The sequence below is a fragment of the Bactrocera neohumeralis genome, chromosome 3 (assembly GCF_024586455.1).
Source record: "Bactrocera neohumeralis isolate Rockhampton chromosome 3, APGP_CSIRO_Bneo_wtdbg2-racon-allhic-juicebox.fasta_v2, whole genome shotgun sequence".
NCBI lineage: Eukaryota > Metazoa > Arthropoda > Insecta > Diptera > Tephritidae > Bactrocera > Bactrocera neohumeralis.
The window spans coordinates 45,358,321-45,385,168 of NC_065920.1; the positions used below are offsets into that span (position 1 = coordinate 45,358,321).

At 37.2% G+C, this 26,848-nt stretch overlaps 1 protein-coding gene and 1 long non-coding RNA gene across 2 annotated transcripts in view; both read right to left on the reverse strand.

The window, feature by feature from the left end:
- The window catches only part of LOC126752725 (uncharacterized), a 216,222-nt gene that overhangs the window by 72,535 nt on the left and 116,839 nt on the right, over nt 1–26,848 (reverse strand). The window lies entirely within an intron of this gene.
- Nucleotides 1–26,848, reverse strand: part of LOC126752717 (lachesin) — a 241,696-nt gene that overhangs the window by 41,212 nt on the left and 173,636 nt on the right. The window contains exons 7-9 of the mRNA XM_050463694.1: nt 25,572–25,703; nt 6,215–6,334; nt 5,768–5,941 (exon numbers count right to left, since the gene is read on the reverse strand). Of these exons, the coding sequence (XP_050319651.1) occupies nt 5,768–5,941; nt 6,215–6,334; nt 25,572–25,703 (426 nt within the window). The remainder of the gene's footprint in view (nt 1–5,767; nt 5,942–6,214; nt 6,335–25,571; nt 25,704–26,848) is intronic.

Below are 26,848 nucleotides of genomic sequence, written 5' to 3' on the forward strand. Positions count from 1 at the left end.
AAGGAACATTCTCTACATAGGCTCAAGCAGCTCACGACTTCAGGTCTTTTACTAATTATCCTCTGTTTGAAGACGAGTTAAAGTGAAATGGCGAAACATCCCCTCAACAGGGTTGTGGGCAGGGTTTGGGACCCGCCACGTAAAAACAGTACCAATGAAAACTAAACGACAGCCTCGGATGAGAGACCACCCCTTTTAATGACGACCATGGCAAACGAAATAAGGACTACGATTGGGGGCATGCACTTGGAATGTTGGGAAGGTGCCGCTGCCCAACTGGTTGATGTCCTCGTGAAAATAAAGGCTGACATCACCGCCTTCCAAGAAATGCGATGGACGGGACAAGGACTGAGACGAGTAGGTCCTTGTGACATTTACTATAGTGGCTATATAAAGAAGCGCAAGTTTGGTGTGGAAATCGTGGTGGGAGAGAGACTCCGTCGCCGAATACTGTCATTCACCCCGGTGAATGAACGTCTAGCCACAATCCGCATCAAAGCAAAGTTTTTCAACACATCGTTGATCTGAGGCCACGCCCCGACGGAAGAAACGGACGATGTGACCAAACATGCCTTCTATGAGCGCTTGGAGCGCAGCTATGAGAGCTGCCCTCGCCACGCTATCAAAATTTGATAGATATCATTGGCCTCAACACCCGCGCCGTTAGTTCTGCTTTCTCCAGACTGGACAAGGAAGTAAAGCAAATGAGTCTGGCAGTGAACGAGGGCAAAACGAAATATCTCCTGTCATAAAACAAACAGTCGTCGTACTTGCGACTTGGCTCTCATGTCACTGTGGGCAGTCAAAGCTTTGAAGTTGTAGATGATTTCGTCTGGAAAGTGGAGACAAAAGGAAGCTCGATGTATGGGTACCATATGAGTTAACGCGAAAGTCTTCAGAAGAATCGTTTCATCTCGTAAACGGACCGTTTATGAAAAGTAATTTACGACAACGTCAAACAAACCCGTCGTGGTCGAATCGTGGCGAACCGGGACAAACGATCTTTCCAGTGATTATTGCCAAAGAGCAGAGCCGCAACAAAATTCTCAAATTTCTTAGCAGCAGCTTCTGTGGATAGGACAAATAAATATTGTTGGCAACATACAAGACTATCGACCGGTCAGTTATCAACTAGGCTGCACCGATATAGTCGCGTGGATGAGACGCAGTCGAAGAAGCTTCAGACGCACCAAATTGTACCACTTCGTACCGTTACAGGATATCTCCCTATGGTGCGAACCCGGCGAAACAGATTCCTGGGCCTACCATTAGATAAGTTCGATGAAAAATTCACCTTAATAGAGACTTGTGAAAATCGACTGTCCCAGTTTTTGTCCAATGGGGACGAGAATTTCTAGAGATATGGCATTTTAATTTAATGGTACCTTCAAATTTGCAACAACTTATCGTACAAAAAGGTTCTTCGGATACTTCTAACTATGCTGAATTAAATCTTCAATTCGATGGAAAAATAATGATTTGTTTTAGTAGACCTTATATTTTAAAAATATATTCTAGGTTTTAGTAGACCTTATATTTTAAAAATATGTCTCTGTACTCCAATACCGTCACTTAACTGTTCTCAATTTACATGAGAGAATGTAAGTTTTCTTGGTTTAATTCTTTCGTTTGTCAGGATTTTGACAGAGCAGTACATCGCAAGTTTTGAAATTCCGGAATAGAATGCAGCAAAAACCTATAAAATTTTGACATTTTTAATTACTGATTGATTTGTGCCATTATGAGCAAAAAATAGTAAGACTTTGATCATAATTTTAAAATTCTTAATTCTTTCTTCAAAATAATTACAATATATGTATGATCATTCAATGTTTTTGTTAAAGTCAATTTACGGAATATTCTTTAATACCCGTAGTTCACGTTTAATGTCTTGAATGAAATGTTTCATAATTTCAGTCTCTTTTTACGAATAGCTTGGCGCAAACGTCCATAACACTTAAATAGTTTTCCTTGTTGACAGTTTGGCCGGTAGGAAAGAGTTCGGGGAATTTTTCGATAATCGAAAAAATTGTCAATACAACCTAGATTTTTTACTTGCTTTAACGTAGTGTTTTCGGCTTTGCCCGATATTCGGCCGACCGATCGTCTGTTTTCGGGTCGTAAGCATGAATCCAAAACTCTTCGATAGTAATAATACGTTTCGTTCACATAATGGTAGTCGAAAAGCATAGTTTCACAGACGCGAAAAAGTTGAGTGATTTTAGAATCAATCGTGCTTTCACTTTTCTGATCTTTCCGTTATTCTACCGATGCCAGTAAGTCAGAGGACTGTTAATCGTCGATTCTCAAACATCAACACCTGTATTAAATTGATATAAAGTTGTCTAAGATGGGAAGTGGGTGTGGTGTTTGTCCGATTTAGGTTTTATCTAGAGATTTGGTGAAATTAGTCGAAGTGTGCCAGGCTTCTCTTACAGTTTTGAACATGGCTTCTATAAAGCCCTCTTTTACCACATCGCGTGTAACGTTTAAAGTCTTTAACGTCTTACTTATTTTATTTTGGTAGTTAGGATTAACAAAACCGTTAAATGAAGAGTGGGCGCGGTTATGACTCGATTCACCTATTTTAAAACTGGCATAAGAAGTGTACAAAATTACAGTTCTGCAAATTAGTCATGATAAATTATAGGGTTTCAATTATTATTTATGTTGCTAAGGAAGACGTGTAAAAAATTTAATCAAAATAACTTAATTTTTACCAAGCCTGCATGGTCGTATGGACGGACAGGCAGTCACTCAGATTTCAACTCGCTTTGTCATCCGAATCCTTTAATTACATATAACTCTTTATCTGCCTCTAGCCGCTACCGTTTGTAAGTTGCATTTTGGTCTTCGTCTATTATTTTATCAACTATTTGGACAACGATGAGATGTAATACTTCCACCATTTGCTACTTTATACCTGCTGGAATTAGTTTTCAGCAGTTTAAAATATAGTTTTAAAGTTCTTTCGCAAAAAATAAAAGATCTGCCGCAGTCTTTGAAAAACTTGATTTTTAAAGTTCGCCCTAATTTACTTTTTCACTGCATATTTTGTGCGCAATTTCAAATTACTACATTAAATGCATATCCTTGAGCTAAGCTAGCAACTATTTAATGTACCGTTTGACATTGAGAACATCCGCTGCTAGAGAGCGGAGCAAATGCTGCACGAAATGGCGCATTTTGTCTGTCATAATGCAATAAATTCACGAATTGCAGTCAAAAGCTTTTATAATACTAACAATTCCACATTGCATTACCCACTTAAATCGTGGTGGTGAGAAAATAATTTTTCTTCAGAACACACGCACACACAAACACCCGCATACATATACATACTTGTACGTATGCAAGAGTCTACCTACAAAAATGCAAGCGATGAGCTGCGCTTAGAAGCCAGAACAATGCCAACAGTCCACGTTGGCCAAAGAGTAAAAGGCAAAGGAGCGCGGACACACACACAAACACGTAGTAGCTATGAATTCAATTTACAGTTCTGTCACCCGCATGGCGCATAGTGAATGGAGAGAAATGGCAATAAAATCGAATCGACGCACATTCATCCGTTTAAATGAAATTTTATTACAGCTAAAGAGACAACGGCGCTGTCGGTAAAACCGATTTTCGGTTGGAGAAGTCTTTTAAACCACTCTTTGGACGTGTTTGTGTGTGTGAGTACATATGTTGGCTGGTTTGCCGCTGTGTCGGTCCAATGCAGGGGTACGCAACTTGCATATGTGTGCAATTGGCTTTGTGATTTTGTTTGTTTTTGTTTGGCTTGGTTTAAACGTTGTTGTTTTTGTTTTCTATTTGCTGGCAATCGACAATCGACGAGTGAAATGAAAATCCCTAGGGCATTAGACACATTAAACTAATATACTATTTGAATATACATACATATGGCATGTGTGTGCAGCAATTTCTATTGTTTTCTAGCGGAAGATGAGGCTGAAGCTGAGGCTATACCAGCTGCCGGCTGGCAGCGGATATGGCTGTAGATCTATTGTCGAACGGCTGTCGAAGAAGAAACTTTTCACCAAATTGTGCCATACTTCATTGTGGATGTATTACATCCGTGCGACACACACATACACACACGTACACTTTATCTATCTATTTCGAGCGATAGGTGTATCTCGATCCGATGCTGATGCCGCTTGGAACAAAGGCCGCAGCGTTGAATGGATTGGACCGCTGAGCTGCATGGCTTACAGCCACACATAGCTGTCGCTCTGAGTGGTTTATCTATGAGTTGTAGTGAGAGCTGGGACAACACAATGACATAAACTCATTGGCTGACTGCCGGTTCGTTTCATAGATATTGTTTCACCTCACCCCACACCCATCCTACATACATACATACATATATACACTTAGCACCGCATCACTGTTCACCATTCACTAAAATCCCCATTGATTTATCGCGCTCATATAATGGCAAAAGAAAGCATAAAAGATAGTAGGAGCACGCTTGGTGTGTTGTAGTTGGTCGGTTGGCTCATATGATACCCTTCATTATTGTGCCGCATACATGTTTGCATATAAATGAATATACATCGCATCGACACATATGCATTTGGGTGTATTGGTAAAAAAAAGTGCCGGCAAAGCAATTGCAATGTATAACGATCCAATCCATCCATCTAAGCTCTCAAACTCACAACTTCCCACCTATGCGCGGAGCAGATGCTCGTGTTTAGGATACCCGCAGGAAAAGAGATGCGCTAGGCATATGCCTTTCTCGTACAAATGCGTTCAAATTACACCCGTGGTGAGCCAGTTTGTGGTAGCCTAAGAGGAACCCGTGCAACCCGTATACGGTGCAACATTTCACATACTCCTAGGGACAGTTTAGAAAATGTCAATTAATTTTATGAAATCTCATTAATATGAGCTTTAATATGAAAATGGAATAAAATTTAAAAAATTGATTTGGTTCCACAAAGTAACAGTTCTAAAATAGGTTGTGTAACTAGGTCTTGTGCTGGCTATGGACGTTAGATCATTCCGGTAAAGATTTTAATTAACAACCTAGAATCGGTCGTACTGCAGCTGAGAGAATTTGGCAGATATGATGCCTAGGAAGGGTGTATTCCATTTCACAGGCTGTTGTGGATGAGTTCGTTGAACTGCACAGAGCTTTAAGGTCCGCCATATGGCTCACAAGTCATAAAAGCGAATATGTATTATAATAGAAATAACTCTTCAGGTTTCGAGAATGAGGTTTCTCATCTTTAAACAGAATTCGGACGATTTTTTTTGTGGTAATTAAAGAATATTACATCTAGTCTGCTAGTCAGACCATTTGTGCCTCGATATTCAGTTCGGCACATAGTTCTTTGATAATGGACAGAATGAGTTGGATAATAGCGAATTACAAATATCGTATGACTTTCCCTTTGGAGATATTGGGTGAACGTAATCTGTCTCTCATCGTCCATTTCAATGTCGAAGATAGAGTGTCAGATGCTTTCTAGCTTATTAGGTTGACAGCTACGGATCTGTCAATCGAAAGCAATTTAATATACTGAAGGAAGGGTGTACAGAGGAAAACAAATAGTAAATTCTCTAAAACGGAAACAATAAATTTCAAAATTGTCCCACTAAAAATGGAAAATTGTCCTGACTAAGCTTCTAAATTAAATTAAATACAACTAGAAAGGGACTTCTTTGTTTTCCCTGCTGGGATTGATGAGATGATTCAAACACTGCTTTAAATCTTAGTGACTTAAAAATGTACAACACATACAACACTTCTACATACCTTGCAGCCGTATCCGCGCTTCGCTTTTGCCCAACGCATTGACGCTGGAACAAGTGTAGGCGCCAAAGTCGGCCTTTGTCAGATGACGTATTGTCAGGTTGAGATGCCACGTGTACAAGTTAATCATGGCCTCCGATATGTTGTACTTGTTGCTACTATGCAGTTTTAAGTTACCTATCCGAATGGTAGCATCATCAACATTGATAGCCGCGGCGAAAAGATAAAACGATAAAACGAGAAAAAATGGGGGAGAGAAAATAGAACAAGAACAAGACATTGAGTTGCATGAGAAATGACAGGCAATTACATCAATTACATTGACTTTACTACAGTACTACAAGTAGATACGTTTTTATTGCAGAGAAGTCAGGACGCCAAGAGCGTCGGACGAGCCGAGGCGAGACGTCACTGCCACAGTGCATTCAGTTTAAGTGCAATATACATTACCTTCGTTGCGATACCAGCCATTGAGCGGTTTCGGATACACTTCGACAATGCATTCAAGTGTGACTTCACGTTCAACGGGGGCGCCCAACAGCTGATTGACAGCCTTAATTGACGGTGGAACTGTGAAAAGTTAAAGGTTAGTTGATACAGTTAGTAAGAGTTATATGTTGAAATATAATATGGTAATATGGTGTGGTATTTATTGTGTACAATGAATGAAGTGGAACTTATTATTTATAAATATTTGTAAACGTATATTGCTGTAGTTGTCGAAACAATTTATTGTACTTGAATTAAGTGTCTTTAGGTTAGAGATAACACTTGACGCACTGACAAAAAACATTAATTTCGGTTTCGTCGATGCTATAATATCCTTCGCAAATAAAAGGTTGCTATAATATCCTTCACAAATAAAAAAGTTTTTATACAAGAACTTGATTTTCAGCATCAATAGCAGCTACCATACATGCTCTATTCGTCTAACGTCAGCGACTTTGACAAATAAGTAAGTTTTTGGCAAGGAAAGGTTGTGTGCAAAATTCCAGATCGAGATCTCTAAATCTTAGGGACTAGTTTGCGTATACATAAATAGACAGATGGATATGGCTAAATCGACTCGTCTTATACCGTATTCAGGGTATAAGAATGGTGTAAAAGAGATGAAACATGGCGAAGGGACATTCTAATGTAGGGTTTCAATTCTTTTTAAGGTGCCTTTAAAAGTTCTTTGAATGTATGCAGAAAGTATCATTCAATGTACTTTAGATCATAGTATGTGAAACCAGAGAAGTTATATTGAACATGATAGGGTAATTTTAACTGTATATCGCACTAACAGTGTGGGTTTCTGCAATTCACATAGACCACATTCGTTTAACTCCAGAACGGGACTTAAAGTTGAAAACTGTAAGTTTGTTGATGAAGTTAGGAGTCTTCTCTATTTAAATCATGACTGGAAAGCCACGTGAAAGCTCAACATTTGATTGAAACTATGAATTCGTTCCTACTTTGGAACCAGTAAACTCACTTTACACAGATGACTCTTTCGTTGAATATGTCCATAACCTTAATCTTCCCATTTAAACCTTTAGTCGTTTAAATACGGTCAAATGTTTTTGAACAATATGTCATTACGACCACAAGGAGAAGACCTAGCAAAGGTTCTTTAGGGTAGATAATTCAGAAATGCTTAAATTATTCTATTCATTACTGGCGATCTCGATATCATAGTTGAAGAGATTTCATGCATTTACGAGTATTTAAGTTGTATTACACTGGTATCTAGGCCTGAGTTAAAATGCAGTTTCAGTAAGCTAAATTATGATTTCATACGTATTCTCCTGGATAAACATACTAGATGGTCTCATGAAAAGTCAAACAATTTTCTCTGAAATATGGAATGTGCTCGAAGTTAAAAACCTATGCTCATATGGATGTTTGAAATATCGAACTTTTAAAAATTTTGAATCGCTATTGAAGCGTGAAAACCAGGGTGCATATTAATTAACTGGAAAGTGTACGGTTCGACCCTTTATAAATTTTCCAAAAAATGCATTTTTACATTTAATAAAGTAAATAAAGTAAAGTAAATGAAAATGATCCGATTCTCCAACGATCCGAATGAATATATAAGCTTTTTATAATGAGACACTCAATAAATATGCTAAAATATTGACACTTTTATAACTTGTACGTGACCTTAATTTAGGCATGCCTAACCCAAGAGCATGTTTTTTATCACCATCACTCTTGAAGTCAGCCATTTTGTTAACTCATTCGTCATTCGATTATCGTAGGGCAAACAGGCGACATAAACAAACTTCAGAGAGCACGATTAAATGTCGCTTGTCGTATTGTCAATACGGTCACTTTAGCATACCGTTACAAATGGTATAACAGTGACCGCAGGGATGATTTTTACTCGCTAAACGAATATGTCATGACTTTAACACCAGTTCAGCTGACACTGAATACATTTATCGTTCAAATATACTTGTTTATTGGTATATATTTAGATACTTTTCTATTTTTATCTACTCTGTACGAATAAATGATGTTTTGTTATTATTTGGAATCTAAATAGCTTTCCATTTCCTCCCATCACCACCACTAAGTGTGTCTAACGATTTTACTGAAAAGAGTATTTGCCCTTTTTTATTGTTGTTTACCCATTTTTATTGAGTATTTGCTATTTTAACATCTGTCTCTGGCAAGGACACGTCTGACTTAACCTATCTGTCGCTGCAGCTGCTCTTTAGCCAGTTTACGGCTGCTTGCTTCCCTCCACTCGTATAGGATAATTCTATGCTATAAATAAGGCGGATTAAAGCGCTTAGCCTCGCTGGCAGTCTTTTACAAAATCAACTGCAGGGATATACATAAGTATACAAGTATGTTGGATATATATGTTTGTATATTTTGTTTTCAGTATACTTGAGTGCAACGTTCGGTATTCGTTACAGTTTCACTTTTACTCTGGCAACTTTGTTGTATATTTTTAATGTACCCCGATTAATTTGGTTGGCACAAACGGGTTGGCCGTACGAATTGTCTGTATTATGTTTACATCTTGCTTGGATTTTGTTCATTTAAGAGTTGACATGTGTGGGATTTGTATATACATATGTACATTTTAATATATGTAGATGGATCCAGAAACTGCAGACATTGACTTCAAAAGTGAAAACGTTAATAATGATTTGGATGAATGGGAAATAAATATATACAAACATATACCCCTAAACTCTTAATAGTAAACATCCATTCTTTATTCAGTTGCAATAACTTAAAAGTTTATATTGAAATTTAAGAATATTACAATTATAATGCCATCTGATGAAGTTTGACATGGACTACCCAAGCAATACACAAATTTAATATGGCTTTCGATATTGGCTTCTGAGCCATTACAAACATACCATACACTTGTTTTAAAGTCTCGGTTGGGATGACCTCAGTGCCTTAAACGAATTATTGTTTTTACGGTTTCGGTTAATTTTTGGAGCGTCATTCGCTGAAGTTTTTAACCGTTTTGACACCATATTCATAAACCCAAGTCTCGTCATCAAGATGCTTTTAATGAATGTAGGGTAGTGTTACCACTTGAGAAAATTCTTGGGTACCAAATTGACTACCAAATCTGATTCAAAACTACCAAACTTATCATCGAAACATTGGATTTTTTTTCCTTCACATATGGAAAATAATATGCAATTAAAGCTTTAGGTTAATCTTAATTCTAAATACACTTGATTAAAAGCCAAAAACCAAAAACCAAAGTCTTATTCCTACCAATCAAAGTACTGAAGACAAATGAAACTACCAATTTTAGTCCGATTGGATTAGGGTTCTCAGCTACGTTGTCCAAAATCTCTAGTACGACTTCCACTCGAACAATGTTATCGTCATTAACAGAGGTAGTGATAATTTAACGTTCTTCTCTGAATGCTTTGTGTCGCTCAAATACTTGTATTCGTGATAAAGAAGATTATCCAAAACAATTTAACGACTCCATAACCATTATTCTAATGGAAACACAAAATTTCAAGCAAACTCGTTAGTTTTCCCATGGTAAAAATGGCAGATTTCACCTTGTTTACAAACTGCAGCCGAGCACACAGTGATGATCATATGGACTTCACAGGAAAATCCTAACTTTTCTTCGAAAAAGTTATCTAAGTTGACTACTGATTAGCAATGTCGAAATCGCAAATTATTTCAATTTACCTTATTATTATTTATTTTATTGAAGAAAATCCCAAACGAACCAAACAAATCTAACAAAAATTTAAGTATAGTGGTAAGCTTTGCGTGGCCACGAGTGTAACTGCCCAGTTAGTATTTAATGAACAATTAACTGTTCTCAATTTACCTTACAATAGAGTAATTAAGTAATTGCTCAGTTAGAATGTGAGGATACTTCTAACAGCATTATTTCATATGCCATATTCAACATTTTATTTACAAAATTTATTATAAAAGACAAAGAGTTGTACACTCACAATGTAATAATCTGAATAACAATGAAAAATATAAATTTTTACTCGAATACTCTTCAGTCTTTGAATTTGTCTTATATCTTTTGGCTTATATCTTTTTTAAAAATAGTGATATAACTTAAAGATGCACTTTTCTAGCTTTGATCGCTGCAAAATCACATATCATATCATTGTAATTTAAAGTTGAAGCAGTTTCACATTCTATTGAGAGAATCGCAAGATTGGACAGTCTACTCTGACTCATGGTCGATCTCAAGTAAGATTTGATCAATTTAAGTTTGCTAAAAGATCTTTCACTAGATGCAACTGATACAGGTATAGTGAGTAGTATTCTTAAAGCTGTCGCTAACGTCTTGTAGGCTTCCAGTCCCATTGAAGAAATGTATAATAAAACTTTTTCTGTCGAAAATCCAATTTGTTCTTCGTTTTTCTTCGCTCTCTTTAATAAAAGTAGGACGTAGATGTCTTGTAAACTTCAGAATTTGCGTGGCTTGTAGTTCCTAAATTTTATATACTTAATATCGAAGATATTTTGTAAAAAATCACTTTTGTTCGAACCACCTCATGAAACTTGTAGGTAGGTAGATAAAGGGGGGCGGCAGAACATCCTTGGCCCCGGGCGCCCGAAGTTGTAGCTACGCCACTGATAGGACTGATTTTATTCCGCCACGAATGTACTTCGGTAGAGGGCGTTCCTAGCTAACGAACAAGCGGCTGGTCAGTTGCCTCCGAGCACCTGGAGAGTCAGGACAAACATTTTCGCGCGACGTGTTTCTGTGAGTGGTGCAAGCCGAAAATGCAGCTTTCATTAGAGCAGAAGTACGCCATTAAATTTTGTGTGAAGCTCGGTAAATCCGCGACAGAGACGTTTGATATGATCAAGCAGGCTTACCTAGATCCAGTCTTTTTTGGAGGGCCGGGAAGAGGTCACTGATGAAGACCGTAATGGCCATTGTCTTTTTTGACATCAAACGCTCGCCTCACATCGCCTTTCTTGTGAACAGCTACCTAACCAAGGCCGGCTTCCCAACGCTTCCGCTGCCGCTCTATAGTCCAGATGTGGCCCCCCGGATTATTTTTTGTTTTCTTACCAAAAAAAGGCCGATGAAAGGCAAACATTTTGAGGCGAAAAGGGGGATCCAAGCAGCATGCACCTCGGCTCTCAAGGCTATTCCGAATAATGCCTTCCGTGACGCCTTCACGGAACACAGCTTTGCGTCGAAGCAGGAGGAGCTTATTTTGGAAGTTTTTAAAGAATTGTACCGATTGGTACAATAAATTTTTTTTTATATCGACGCTGTCCTATTACTTTCCATACAAACCCTATAGTTTAGACGAGGTTAAAGACTCAATACCCAATTGCTTCATTTAACTTAAAAAATACCACTTATTTTACTGTCTGATTAATTGATTATAAATTGTTATGAAAATCTCATCCAAACCTGAGAATTGTGATCAATGTAATAAAAAAACTTTATGTCATTGAGGAAAAAAGACAATTTCGTCTAGAAAGCTTAGAGAAACCAACATCTATTTCTAAGAAAACTGAATGACCCACCCAAAAGAGATAAGGTCTGTGCAAAATTATGTGTGACTGTCTTGGAGAAATTTGATAGTTATATAATTGTGCCTAAGCATAGACAATGCGGTGTTGTGGCCTTGGTTGGAATGAAGAGCTATACCAATTTTCTAAAAATACCAACAAAGCTAGCTGGGATATGCCCTACGAAAACATACAGTATTCGTTATTGTAGCTGTAGCGGCAAAAAATATTCTCCGAATAATTTTAATGAATGCAGCGAGCAACCGATCTGACTGCACAATGACAGGATGTTAGCTTTTGACCGGGTCTCTTCTACTTGTAGTATTGGTATTACGTAAATAAGAGTTTGTAAAAGAGGTGCATTGGAAATGTTAGTTAGTAAATTAGTTGCTTATTGTTTAAAATCAGCTACTCAAAAGAAGAAATTATTTCAGTTACACAATTTAACCGATGCTCTCAATTTTAATTTTTAATGCTTCTGATACTCTTTGTTTATACCTTTAAGTAATTTAACAAATATTTATTACTTTCCTGTCAGCAACAGGATTCCTGCCATATATCACTGTGCATAAAATATTATCCTTTCAGCAGATTTATGTTTACTGACAATCTAAATAAGACATATTGTGATATGTAGACATATGTATATATATCTGCATTTGCTTTAACAATACCATCAGAGCATAGCGACAAATGCAATTTTATGCAGGTAACAGTAAAGTGCTCACATTGTACACGTCCATACATATCATTTTAAAGGAGAGACTGTTTCAAACAATTTCCGGTTGTCTCGAAAGCCAAAAGAGTATGTAAGTATTGTAACTACAATCATTGTTCTACTGATCGCTTACAGCCTCTAAAAAAATACGTTATCAAGGCGGCATGATTTTGATGAGTAAATCATCCCTAATTGTCCCTAATCTTCTTGGATTAAACAATTTCAATCCCTTAAAGTACAGCTAATGTTACATCACCTACCTACACATGCTAATATTATTGTCAGATCGAATATTACCAGGGATGGCCCAGACCCTTAAAATTGAAAGAACTTGTTTATTTTTGAAATAGGCTTTCTTTATATTTCAACCCAAATTATTGGCGACACATAGCAGAGTTTAGCCTGCTGTTGAATACTATCCTCGAATTGATAGCCTTTTATTAGGGTAATATGGAATCAATTATATATAATATATATTGAAACTTGCAAAGGTCAATGACGGAGATTATTTATATAGTGATATAATTTAATAGTTATTCAATATTCGACGAAATCATCAATGAATTACGATCGAATTTTATTAAGTTAAATTATAGGAGATATGTACACTCAACTCGTTTATAATTATATTTTATATCCGGTCAGAATAGTTATATGGTGTCTAGGGCATGTTTTCATCCGCGCATGCTCAACTGTCTGTAGATTCTATTTGAGCGTGCTTTTGAAGGTGGGGTCGCAGAGATAGATGAACCCTATAACGTTGCTTAGTTCCCTATTACTTAAAAGAAGAAGTTCGATCTACTCGCTATTGCCAGTGTACCAACACCTAAGGTGCTCCGAGTCTTTTGCTTCATGCAGCATAGTAACATTAGCCATGATCTTCTGTCTGTTTGTCTGATTATAGTTCCTTAATTTTTTGAGATATCGATCTGAAATTTTGCGCACGTTCTTTTCTTCCTTTCTTTTTCATTTGTTGGATTTGCTGGTATTGGACTACTGTGGGATATAACAGAGTTGAAGAGGAAAGCGAGACGCATTTGCAGACAAAAAAGAGAGAGGCCGAAATGCGCCTTGACGAGCTGGCCGACAGGGGTAATGCTCGAAAATTCTACTAAAAAATGCGGCAACTAACACAAAGTTTCAAAACGGGAGCATCCTCTTGTAGAACCCAAGGAGGTGATCTAGTAACCGATGCCCAGAGCATACTAAAATTATGGAGGGAAAACTTCTCCAACCTGCTAAATGGCAGTGAATGCATAACGGCAGGAGAAGGCGAACCCGATTCCCCAATCGACGACGATGGAGCATACGTTCCATTGCCCGACCATAAAGAAGTTCGAATAGCAGTTACCCGTCTGAAGAAACAAAGCATGCCCAATCCACAAAAAGGGAGAGACGTATAAGGTTTTATTGAGCGTATTGTGTGAAAGATTAAAGCCCACCGTCAACAAACTTATTGGACCTTATCAGTGCGGCTTTAGACTTGAAAATCAACAACCGACCAGATATTCACCACGCGCCAAATCTCGGAAAAGAACCGTGAGAAGACAATCGACACACACCACCTTTTCGTCGATTTCAAAGCTGCTTTTGACAGCACGAAAAGGATCTGTCTATATGCCGCGATGTCTGAATTTGGTATCCCCGCAAAACTAATACGCCTGTGTAAACTGACTTTGAGCTACACCAAAAGCTTCGTCAGGATCGGGAAGGACCTCTCCGAGCCGTTCCATATCAAACGAGATATCATCGGCCTCGACACTCGCGCCGTTAGTTCTGCTTTCTCCAGACTGGACAAGTGAACGAGGGCAAGACGAAATATGTCCTGTCTTCAAACAAACAGTCGTCGCACTCGATACTTAACGCTCACGTCACTGCTGACAGTCATAACTTTGAAGTCAAAGATAATTTCGTCTATCTTGGAACCAGTGTAAACACTATCAACAATGTTAGCCTGGAAATCTAAGATTACTCTCGCCAACTACGGACTGAGTAGGCAATTGAGAAGTAAAGTTCTCTCTCGACGAACAAAAACCAAACTCTATAAGTGACTCATAATTCCCGTCCTGCTATATGGTGCAGAGGCTTGGACGATGACAACAACTGATACGTCGACGTTGCGAGTTTTCGAGAGAAAAGTTTTGCGAAAGATTTATGGTCCTTTGTGCGTTGGCCACGGCGAATATCGCATCCGATGGAACGATGATCTGTATGAGATATACGAGGACATTGACATAGTTCAGCGAATTAAAAGACACCGGCTACGCTTGGCTAGGTCATGTTGTCCCAATGGACGAAAACACTCCAGCTCTGAAAGTATACAACGCAGTACCCGCCGGGGAAGCGGAAGAAGATGAAGACCTCCACTCCGTTGGAAGGACCAGGTAGAGAAGGACCTGGCTTCGCTTGGAATATCTAATGGGCCCCACGTAGCGAAAAGAAGAAACGACTGGCACGCTGTTGTTAACTCGGCTATAATTGCGTAAGCTGTGTCTAAACCAGTAAAGAAGAAGAAGAGTCTCAAAACCTTATACTACAAAGTAGCATTGCAGAGATATTTTCTCGCAGAGTATTTATTAAAAAATCTTTATACTCGAAGTATTACAACACATATATAACTACTCTTTGTCAGACATATGTTTCTATGTATGTATGTATGCATATTAGTTGAAGGACAAACTGCTTGGTGACGTCCTTTACTGTCTCACTGGACAAGTGGGGACAAGCGTATGCTTTTAGCATTAAATTGTTGTATGTATTTATATGTGAATATTATATGATTATATTATATTAAATAAAAGATGCTCTGCTTTCATTCTGCATGTTCACCCAACAACTTGGTTTTCAACATTGTTCGCTTAATTTTATTGCTAAAAACTTTTTGATGAGCATTTCGTTTGTTACTTTCTGGTATTTTTCGACGGATCTGCAGCAAGCTAGTAAAAATTTATATTTCAGCTGGCATTTCTGTGACTGCGCAGCAAATGAATTCAGATGAAAATGCTCCAGTTTGCTATGCAAATACTTATGACCATTTATGAAACCGGGGTGACACGTGCAACATGTGAATGAAATGTGGTAATCAATCCTTGCAGAATTCTGTGTTGCGCCGGAGTGAAATACTTTCTACCAAGTGGATAGACTAATGATAGAACAGATATAGGGATATTAAGAATTATGTAGAAAATATCTTAGCTTATTTTTAGATTAGAAAATTTCAAGGACGTGTGTCAGTATGTTCTATATACCGATTTTTGTAGTGAAATATCTTTCAAGCGTATTTGTTAATCAAGACTGGAATTCTCTATTTGTTATAACAACTTGACTTAGAATATTAAAATATGATTTAACTTTGAAATGTTAAAAAGTGAGAGAATTGCATAGTAGATTTAAACCCACTTGAAACGAATTATAAAATAATTTATCAAAAATGAAATGAAAAATAATTTATGGGCAATCTGAGCTCTGAAAGAGGAAGGGGTATGCCTTTCAATTCTTAAGGGGTAAAAACGGTATAAGCGGTGAACTCCGGCAACACTACGAGTCTTATAGAAAACTGTTAAATGTTGTTAGCAATGAAAAGATTTAAAACTCTTTGTTAACCCATTCCACACAACACAATTAAGTAGGTAATCTTATGTCGACTTTAAAACGAAGAAAAACCTTAATTTTTACTCAAAATATTTCGTGTTGAAATCTCAGGCTTCTTAAAAAGTGGGGCATTATATTTGTTGAAAATCTTTCTTTCTGATGATTCTAAAAATGGGCCAAAGACCTCATTAAGTAGCTAGAAAACACGATTCAAAGCAGTTTTTTTATTTAGTCAACCTATGTTATTATTCGTAGCGGTATTTGAGACCTGAAGCCGAAGTCAGACTGTAGAGAAAATAGAAAGGATAAAGAGATTTATTTGTATTTAAATTGAAAATTAGAACCTCAAACAAACTACAATTGAGATCTAAACCGACTTTTCTGGCGGTGCACATGAAAAAGAACGTTCTTTAGGCTTTATTTTTTGAAGATTATCTCTTTCAAATGTTGGCCGCGGCTACGTCTCAGATGGTCCATCCGTTGAGTCCACTTTTTTTTAGGTACGTTCGAGCATTTCGGCTGGTAACTGCCGAACGACACGCGTGATTTTTTGCTCCAAAGCCTCAATTGAAGCGGGATTGGCTGCGAAATCTTAAACTTTATATATCCCCACAGGAATAAGTCGAACGGTGTGATCGTGTGATATCTTGATGGCCAATTAACCGGTCCAAAACGTGAAATTATCTGCCTACCGAAGTGTTCTTTCAATAAATCCACGAGGTTTAATTTCAGGCATCTAATAGTCGGTTATCATTATATCGATAACGGCGGGCAGTGACATTCTCACCAGTGCGATGCGTGAGATGTGGTGCCATTCTGTTGAAACCGTTGCCAGATAATGACCTTCAATTTCCGGCATCAAATAGTCGGTTATCATGGTGCGATAACGGTGGCCATTGCTGGTTACGTTCTCACTGACATCATTTTTGAAGAAATATGGACCGACGATTCCACCGGTCCAAAAACCTCACCAAACCGTTCTTTTTTCTGGATGAAATAGCAGACCTTGAATCTCTTTAGGTTGCTCTTCGTTCGAAACGCGACAAGTTTGCTTGTTTACATACCCATTGACCAGAAATGGGCCTCTTCGCTTAACAAAATTTGACTCGAAAACATCGGATCTTCTTGAAACTTTTCAAGAGCACATAGAGCGACCCGATGCCACTTGGGAAGATCGTTCTTGCACAAGATGTATTTTGTACGATTTCAATTTAAAATCTCTACGTAAAATTTGCCTAGTCATTTTATTCGAGACTGTATCTACAGAAGTGTTTCCACTGACCTGGGCTGTTTCTTCTGATAGTTGTCCAATTACTAAAATGAAATGGTTTATTAACTCCAGTAATTCGAGTTTCTGAATCTTCGAAAAATCTTCTGGCCGTATTGCTATCATTTGTGTTACCCTAACTGACCTTCGGATCGGCTTAGGTACCTAGTGTTTGGGAGATTCAGGTGTATGTAGGTTCAAGAAAATTATTTAAATCTTTAATTTACTTTAATGAGAAGTGTCGTAACTTTTTGAATTTTAACTCATTATCACATTTTTTCACACATATCCTCTTATGTGTGGTGATTAATTTTAATTTTTTAATTATTGATAATAGCGTTATGTAAGTGCAGTTAATCCGTTTGCAGAGCTTCAAATATTTGCCTCGAATATCTTCAAAGTGTTTTATTAGTTAGCTAAACAAAATAACCCCGTTCGGCAACTGCTGTATTACAGTTGGACACTTTGGGACTATGTATGCTTGAGGAATTTTGCCTAAAGTTGATCGAGAATAAAAGGCCAACTTTACTAAATTTGTTAATATTTACATATACATACATATATCCGCAACTCTATTTACATAAATACACATATTTAATTTAAGTGGATGCATAATGCATAAATACCAAGTGAGTTACGTCCTAGCATTGGACACAAGTCCAAATGCATGTCACAATAGTGGCGAATGCAACTGATGCTTCCGTCTGACAAAAGTGCAAACAACATTGTTAGCCAACAATGTGAAGACAAAGGCAGAGACAACAATATGTAAAATGCACAATGTGTGGCCGGCGTGTTAATTCAGACTTTACATGCAGCCCATACTTTGAGTGTCCCCAGATACATATAGTAGTATATACATACATATCTAGTATGAGCTAAATCTATGTATGTTCGTAAAATATAGGCCCTGCTCTTATTTACTAAGCTGAACTCAGCACATTAACCCAGCAATGTGTCGAGTATGTGTAAATAAGAGGCCGGAAGGGGTAAACATTTACATATCTACTTTATTTATTTGTATAACTACACTGGGGTCTGGAGACGCATTATTTTTCAGATTGTTCTATTTATTTTTACTCGAATCTTACTTAGTTATTAAAACATATGAACTCTTTTAAATCTTTAGACGGGAAGACCATGCACTAAGAATATACTCGATAAAAAATCTCTCTTATAAGATAATTCCTCACTCCAGGCATTCTTAACTCGGAACATAATCGAAGTGATCACAGATGAGTATTAGACTAGAGAATATTGAAAACCAAAATATATTCTTTGGAAAACAATAAAAATCTGTCGAATAGCACATAACTGAACAGAAATTGATCTGAGTTATATATTTGGAGAATTTATTCAGAATAAAAGTGCCATAATTTTGTTTGTTATGATGCTTCCTGTAAACTCCTCTAAGGCATTGGTACCTTACCAGCTATTTTCAAAGTTGTCTGAACCTTACGCTTGTTTATTATTACCTATCACAGCAAACAAAGAATTTTCTGAGGTTTATTCCGCATATTTTTTACTTCCAGATCCACAATCTATTTCTATGTAATCGATTATATCGATTTGTGTCTGTTGTATGGATATGAATATACGATACTAAGAGTTATGGAATTAGTACCTCTGAAGTTACATGGTAACATACGAGGTGTGTTCAAAAAGTATCGCGAATGTTTTGCTGACAGTTTTCTTCGACTGCAAGGGCGTGGTGCATCATGAGTTCTTGCCACAGGGAAGAACGGTCAATAAGGAATATTACCTGCAAGTTATGCGCAATTTGCGCGAAGCAATCCGCCAGAAACTCCCGGATTTGTGGAAGAACGAAAATTGGCTTTTGCACCACGATAACGCCCCTGCTCACACATCGTTGCTTGTGCGCGACTTTTTGGCCAAAAACAACACACTAATGATGCCGCAGTACCGTATTCCCTAGATCTGGCCCCTTTTGACTTTTTCTTGTTCCCTAAACTGAAGAAGCCCATAAAAGGACGACGTTACGCTTCTCTTGACGAGATAAAGACAACATCGAAGGAGGAGCTGAAGAAGATAAAAAAAAAATGATTTTTTGAATTGCTTCGAAGATTGGAAAAACCGTTGGCACAAGTGTATAATATCTCATGGGGACTACTTTGAAGAGGACAAAATAGATATTCATGAATAAATAAATAATATTTGAAAAAACACAAAATTCGCGATACTTTTTGAACACACCTCGTAGCTTCTCGGATAATTAACTTTTAAGGGATGGAAGAAAATAGTTTTTATTGCATACCCTCATAGCATTTTTTATAAAGAGTGATGCAAGTAGAGGTACTTTTTCCAACAGCCTTTTTTTGACAGATCACGTTGTTATGATACTTTTTCTCATTCAGCATTCATTATTGGATAATATTCGACCGAGTAGACCACGTCCCGCAGCAGTGAAGAAAATATATGTAGCAGCCGTAGTTGAGAGTGTAGGCGAAGAATATGTTCGGCGCCGTTCGCAACAACACGGACTGACGTATACGGCTTGACGTATTTTACTTCAAGACCTTAAATTGAAAGGGTACCAAATAAAGCTTGTACAAGAAATGAAGCCGCACGACCTTCCCAAACGACATCGCTTCGCTTTATACTCTCTTGAAAAGTTCCAAGAAGATCCGATGTTTTCGAGGCAAATTTTGTTCAGCGAAGAAGGCCATTTCTGGCTTAATGGGTATATAAACAAGCAAAATTGGCGCATTTGGGACGAAGAGCAATCTGAAGATATTATTTGAGAGCTTCCATTTCATACAGGAAAAAAAAAACGGTTTGGGTGGTTTGTGCATCGGTGGAATCATCGGTCCATATTTCTTCAAAAACGATTGCGAAGAAAATGTAACCGTTAATGGCGACCGTTATTGCGCGTTTTGGGTCGCTATGCAGACAATCCGGCTTCGATTCAGGTCTTGGAGAAAAACATCACTCGTGTCATTCGTCAGTTACCATTAAATTTGAAGTTTCTTATTTTTTTCTTTAAAAAAAGTAGGGAACCTCGTAATGGATCGCCCTTTATAATTTAGGAAATGCTACTGAAGTTGTATCAAGACCAGTAAGGACCTACATGTTTTTTTTTTTTTTAATGTAAAAAATAATTGAATTGAAATCTCGTCAGTAATGATGAGGCAGTGAATACCCTTGAATTGAGTTCCATTGTGGGATGCAAGTTGAACTATCAAACTTTTCAAATTCATCTTTGGATGTACCCTTACAGTTGAGTTTAAACGTGAGCTTGAGTTTAAACGTGAGCTACCGAGATTTCTACTGATTCATGATGAACATTGAGGGGAGAGTGATTCAGAGTGACAGTTACGATTTTGAAACCCAGTTCGGAAATTTCGACAAACCAGCAAGAACAAGAACTCAATATTTTAATATTTTGACGAGTTTTATAACAAGACCTCGCAATGTCCACTTAAAAAAGTGAAATCGTCGATATCGGGTCACTATAGGATAAAGCTACGTTTGATCGATCAAAATAAAGTCCTTGTATGAAAAACTTTTTTATTATTTTAGTTTGAATAACAACATTACAATCAGTGATTCAATTATTCATATCGGACCACTATAAAATAAATATCTTTTCATACCCTTTCATTTCATATGAAATATAGCTGTGAAGGTTACTACAGATTCGTTGTAGTTTTAATTAAGAGCTACTGTATAAACACCCTGTATATAATTATATCACAAATGTAGCATTAGGAGAGACCTACTGTGAAAGGAAAGTACTTTTTGGAATAAACTTCATTTTCTACAGAGTCATCGAAGTTTAGAATTCGCACCAAATTGCTAACAGACAGAGTTTCCTCACCCACGCCACATATCCACACAACACAACCACGTTCTTTGGCTTGCCAGAGTATCAAACCAGCTGGACAGCAATCAAATATAAACTTTTGTGAAAGTAAAACGAAAATGTTTACCGAAATTCAGACTAAAACATATGCATACATATACCGTATACGAGTATATATAAGTAAATATATATCTGCATACGTACGTACACACATACATAGAAAACCCCTTCGAATTTGCGTACTAAACTATTTTTGAAAACATTTCTAGATTTATTTGTCGGTCGAGGTCATTACCCGTTGGCTGCTGTGCAGAAAAGAAAGGCAGAAATGTGCTTTGTCCCAACCGCTTACATCCTGGATACTCGAAGGGAGTGTATGGGTGGGCATCAAGTAGAAAAAAACTTTGAGGCCAACATATAAATGGTTGATGTGGTCGGCGTGTGCATTCATACATAACAACGAGTATTTGTGTAGGTATTTGCGGGCTTATGCTATATATATGTATATACATATATATATATACGCATACAAAAAAAAACTGTAATACCCCTATGCCTGTATGTGGGTGTGCAACCATAGACAAAACCGCAAAGTTGTTTTGTTAATTTTATGAATGCCCGAGTTAAAGCTGACTTTAAGCATCGCAACAATTTCAAACAAATTGTGCACTTGTGCTTTGTCGTCAAGTGATTGCTTGACAGGTGGGTGTATGTGTGTGTGGCTATGTACAAATAATGTTAAAAGTTGAATTGTGCTAATTTTTATGTACATATTTATTTTAAGGACTACCTTTTGAAGTAACACTTTTTTGAAAGCGTTCTGTAAAAAAATGCTATTAATGTGGGAGAGAATTAAGGAAAATATTTTTAATGTATAAAACCATGCAATTTCAGCCATATCAATTCGTTTTGCAGAGAACACAAGTTTAATAAATAAACCCTTCAGTGATAAACGGACTCATCCTTAAAGTAAATTTCACGCAAACGATAAACAGGGAGAGAGAAAACCAGAGTCTAATGCCTCATACGCCAAATATTCTACATATTTGACGAAAATTTTAAATTTTGGGTAAGTCTAAAGGATGAAATTGTTAGCTTGGATATATTTTTATATAACATGACAAATAATCAGAAATCGGAATAAAATTTGAAAATGGACAGGTCGAATGTAGTGTACAGCTTATAGTACATATTAAGGGATTATATACAATTAGACTTTTCGAAAAATTGTTTTGTTTTCTTAACTTCTTACCATAGTGCGGAAGTAGGTGAAATCGGTTGGTAGCCCCAACCACTTCCTTTATAACGGTTTCGCTAAAAACTACTAAAAATGCTAAATGAATAAAAAAAGCGTAGGAGACTTTGAATTTTACAATCGTGATGCTTTAAGAGGGATGTGTAAGAGGTATGTGTAAGAGACGGTGTAGAAATTGGACAACGGGCGTGGCACTCCCCGCTTTTACATTAAATCACATATCTCCTGATCTACTCGATTAATTTCAACAAATTTCGGTACAAAGACTAAAACAACGCTTACTTCCGTTAAGTTCCATCTGATTTTTATCAGTATACAAATCAAATACAAATCGGGATAAATCTTTGCACAAATAGTACCTTAAGGGTATGATATCTTGTCTAAATATTGTCAAAATCGGACTAGAACTATTCAAACCCCCATATACCGATTATGTGTACCACAGTCCCGGTCAGTCTGTGACATACTATATGTATACTATTAAATTCCTTTCCTGATAACGGTTTGTCTGCATGTCATAAATGGGAAGAATCGGCCACCATATATCGGGTTTTCCAATATTGATGATATGATTTCTAAGTCGTCTCGACCATTTTTAAGATGTCATGGTCTGGAAAGATATGCGCAAGAATAAAGTTTAAAAATCATTCAATTTTATTATCAAAATAATCGATCTCCAATTGCAGTTTTTCGTGCCCTTTTGTCATTATAAAGGGTGGCGCAAAAGTCAGAAGATGAGCAGAAGATGCTATAAATTTTGCAATTGACCTCTAATGTCAGTTCTGTTTTGACATTTGTGTAGTAAACACATGCGAAATACACTGTGTGCCAAAACCGATATGCTGAGGGATGCATTTCCCGGGCGCCAATCTCACGTTTTGGCGATTTGCACTGGCCAGCAAGATCGCCTGATTCGACCGCTCCAGACTTTTTTTTGTGGGGCTTTTTGAAGTCGCGGGCTTACGTCAACAAGCCTCAGACTCTTTCAGCTCTTAAAGACAATATCCGCCAAGAATGTGAGGACCTATCGCCGGAAGTTCTGGCCAAAGTGATGGAAATGCCATAAAAAGGGCTCAAATGACAATCAACTCTAGCGGCGGTCGTTTACACGATATCATATTATCGACTTGATGTAAAAAAATTTAAAAGACCAAATAAAAATAATCCACAACCAGAATCAAATTTTTTAATTTTTTAAAAGACTTTTTCATTTTCCAAAAAACATCGGAAGGTAATTTTTGCGCCACCTGTTACAAGTACAATCCTAATAATTGTCCACCTGTGCTCACAATTCGTCTAATTGTTGAAAATTTTACGCTTACATTTTCTTTACCTAATGTTCAAGTGTCTATAAGACAAAGAAACGGTCGAAGTAATCAAAATATTGTTGCTGAAGAACGCAATTTGTCGATTCCAAGACATTCTCAAGAATTGGGACTGTCTCAAAGCATAACCTTGAGAAAGGATTTGGGTTTGCATAAATATAAAATTGTTCTCACTCAAGAACTGAATCCATTGGACCACCGTAAACATCGTGAATTTGTTGATTTTGACTTGGAACAACATGAGTTTGAAAACGATTTTTTATGAAAATAATCTTCTCCGATGAGGCTCACTTTCATCTGAGTGGTCCGGTTAGAAAACGAAACTGTCGTTTCTGATTCTGTGCGAAAAAAATTCACAAATTATTCATGAACAACCATTACCTTCACCTAAATTGTCAGTTTGATGTGGTGTTTGGTCTGGTGGAATCATTGGTCCGTACGTTACTGTCAATGGAGAGTAGTATAGATCAATGATATAGATGCCACACAGCGTGTACAATCCGGATTATTGGGACAAAAGTTTGATGATCCGCTTATTTAAAGAAAATGTGACAGTGAATGGCCTCCAAGAAGTTATAATTTAACACCAATAGACTACTTCTTGAGCGGTAATTTGAAGTTATAGAAATTAAGCAATAAACTTAGAAGTCAAGCTTTAGACGTCAATACTGAACGTGCTATCAGTGACATACGACTTGATTTAATGGAAAAAGTATTCGAAAACTGTATTCATCGAGTTCATTCCTGCAAAAAAAGTGGAGCCCATTTGAATGATTTATATTCAGAACTTAATTGTATCGATTGTACTTCACATTAAATAAAAAAAAGTACCCGGCGGGTGCTTTATCGAATACTTTCATAGCTGGAGTGTTTTCATCCATTCGGACAACATGACCTAGCCAGCGTAGCCGCTGTCTTTCATTTCGCTGAACTATGTCAATGTCGTCGTATATCTCATACAGCTCATCGTTCCATCGAATGCGATATTCGCCGTGGCCAACGCGCAAAGAACCATAAATCTTTCGCAGAACTTTTATTTCGAAAACTCGTAGTGTCGACTCATCAGATGTTGTCATCGTCTACTAAAACGTATATATAGTAAGTGCATTAAAGTTTGATATGATGCTTAGGCCATATTTCGTCAGGAAATAATATACATTAAACCTAGCTTTTGACTGGTACTGAACCCTGTGTATTCGTCTAGCGTGTCTTCGCTTACGCTACGAACCACAGTAGCACCAGTTTATGAATTCTCCTCATATATTACAAAGCTAATGCGAAATCTTCAGTTCTCCGAGGAATTGTGAGAACATGAACTTATTGTTATGGTTTCGTTTAGTTTTTCTGAGCATGGTATAATGGAACTTCATGCTTTAGAAATCAAAACATGACTTTTTGTCCGCAAGCATTCTTAACTTAGCCTAACTTAGATACATATGTAAACATATACATATGTATGATGTAAACAGCTTGGCGCCTTGAACTCTTGCCTATACAATTAACGAAAATTGCTTAAATAGTATATAGGTCATGGCTTCACTGCCAATATCATTTCACCCTTAAGCCATTTTTAATGATGTTTTCTAAGTTTTACGATTCCCTTTCGTTTATAGATTTTGTTTATCATCTGTTTTCTTTGGCTTCCGATTGAGCACAGAAAAAAGCTGCGACGTGGCCTTCAAGTGGCAGATTTAATTGAAAACGAAACTCAATTTCAACTACAAATAAGTACGAAGACAAATGGGCATGTGTACTTAAACTAGGATAAATGCATTTCACTTACAATATAACTGTACAAATGTAATTACAATTGTATTTTTGTGATTTTGGTACTTACAATTGATATGCACGTCGAAGCGCTTACTCACGGACGGCGGTACACCATTCGAGGCAATACACAAATAACCGCCCATGTCGGTGCGATGCACATTCGTCAGCACGAGCCGCTCACCCTCCACCGTTTTGACCACTGCAATGAGAAAAAATCGTGCAATTGGTAAATAAAGAATGTTTATTTAGAATGGATGCCAGAAACTAAATTACAGCATGCACATCGGAGACATTCTGATATGTGGTTCAAGTGCGGTGCTCTCTCTACAATGCCAAGCATTGAAGGGAGAGAGTGTAATGAAAAAGGGTAAATAAATTGAAAAAAGTGGCTCAATAAAGGGTGAACAAAGTGTGTGTGGTGACCTAATTAATTAACTTTTCGATTATGTCTATCACATTACGCTAACCTGACAATCAGTGGTTGAACATGCACTTGTATGTATGTCTGAACAGGGTGATCAGTATGGTGGTTATTTATTAGAAACTAATCAAATTAACTTTCGATATGTCACTGGTCTATTCAAAGGAATACTGTTGGAATGAACTTTCCTTCTTTTGACAAGCTCACTTGGTTTCCGTGACTCGTCGTATGGGACTTTTCCTAAAAGGTTTGTCAATAGCTTATCAATACTACTATATCCCATAGACTCGTATGATATTTAATGTGCGACCTCTTCAAATAGACTGTGTATTTTGATAGGTTACTCCAGTGAATAATATTAAACCTCTGAGGCAACATCAGTTCACGTATTTAGTAGAGATTATGCTCGGTGAGGATAACTAAAAGTGTTTGGAAGACCTTTTTGATATTCATTTTGTAGCCATTCAAGTCAGATATGACCACTGTTTTCATGCTTGGTGCCATGGTATTATATTCGCCCTTCGTAAAGTATTAGGGCTAAAACAAAAAAGTAAGCTGGAAGAGAGCTCATCAAAAGGTTTTATATTTTCATCCTCCAGAAACGTAGATTGTACCAAGAGCTCTAACAGTTTAGTGTCGCCAGAGATTTTAAAACTCATATTGAGGTCATAAAATGAACAATAGACACACTGAGAGTGCTCTTTTGGAAATATCCTCACATAGTAATGATAACAAATACACTCAGTCCTTTTTTTACACGATTATTGGTTCTGCCACTAATCGCGTAAAAATAAATCGCGTAAAAATGGTCAGTTTTCCAATATTAACTGACGAATTGGTTCCGAATATAAAAATTATCGCGTATAACAAAATATACGAGCAAAAAAATATTCAAAAACAATACAATAAGTTTCAAATTTCAG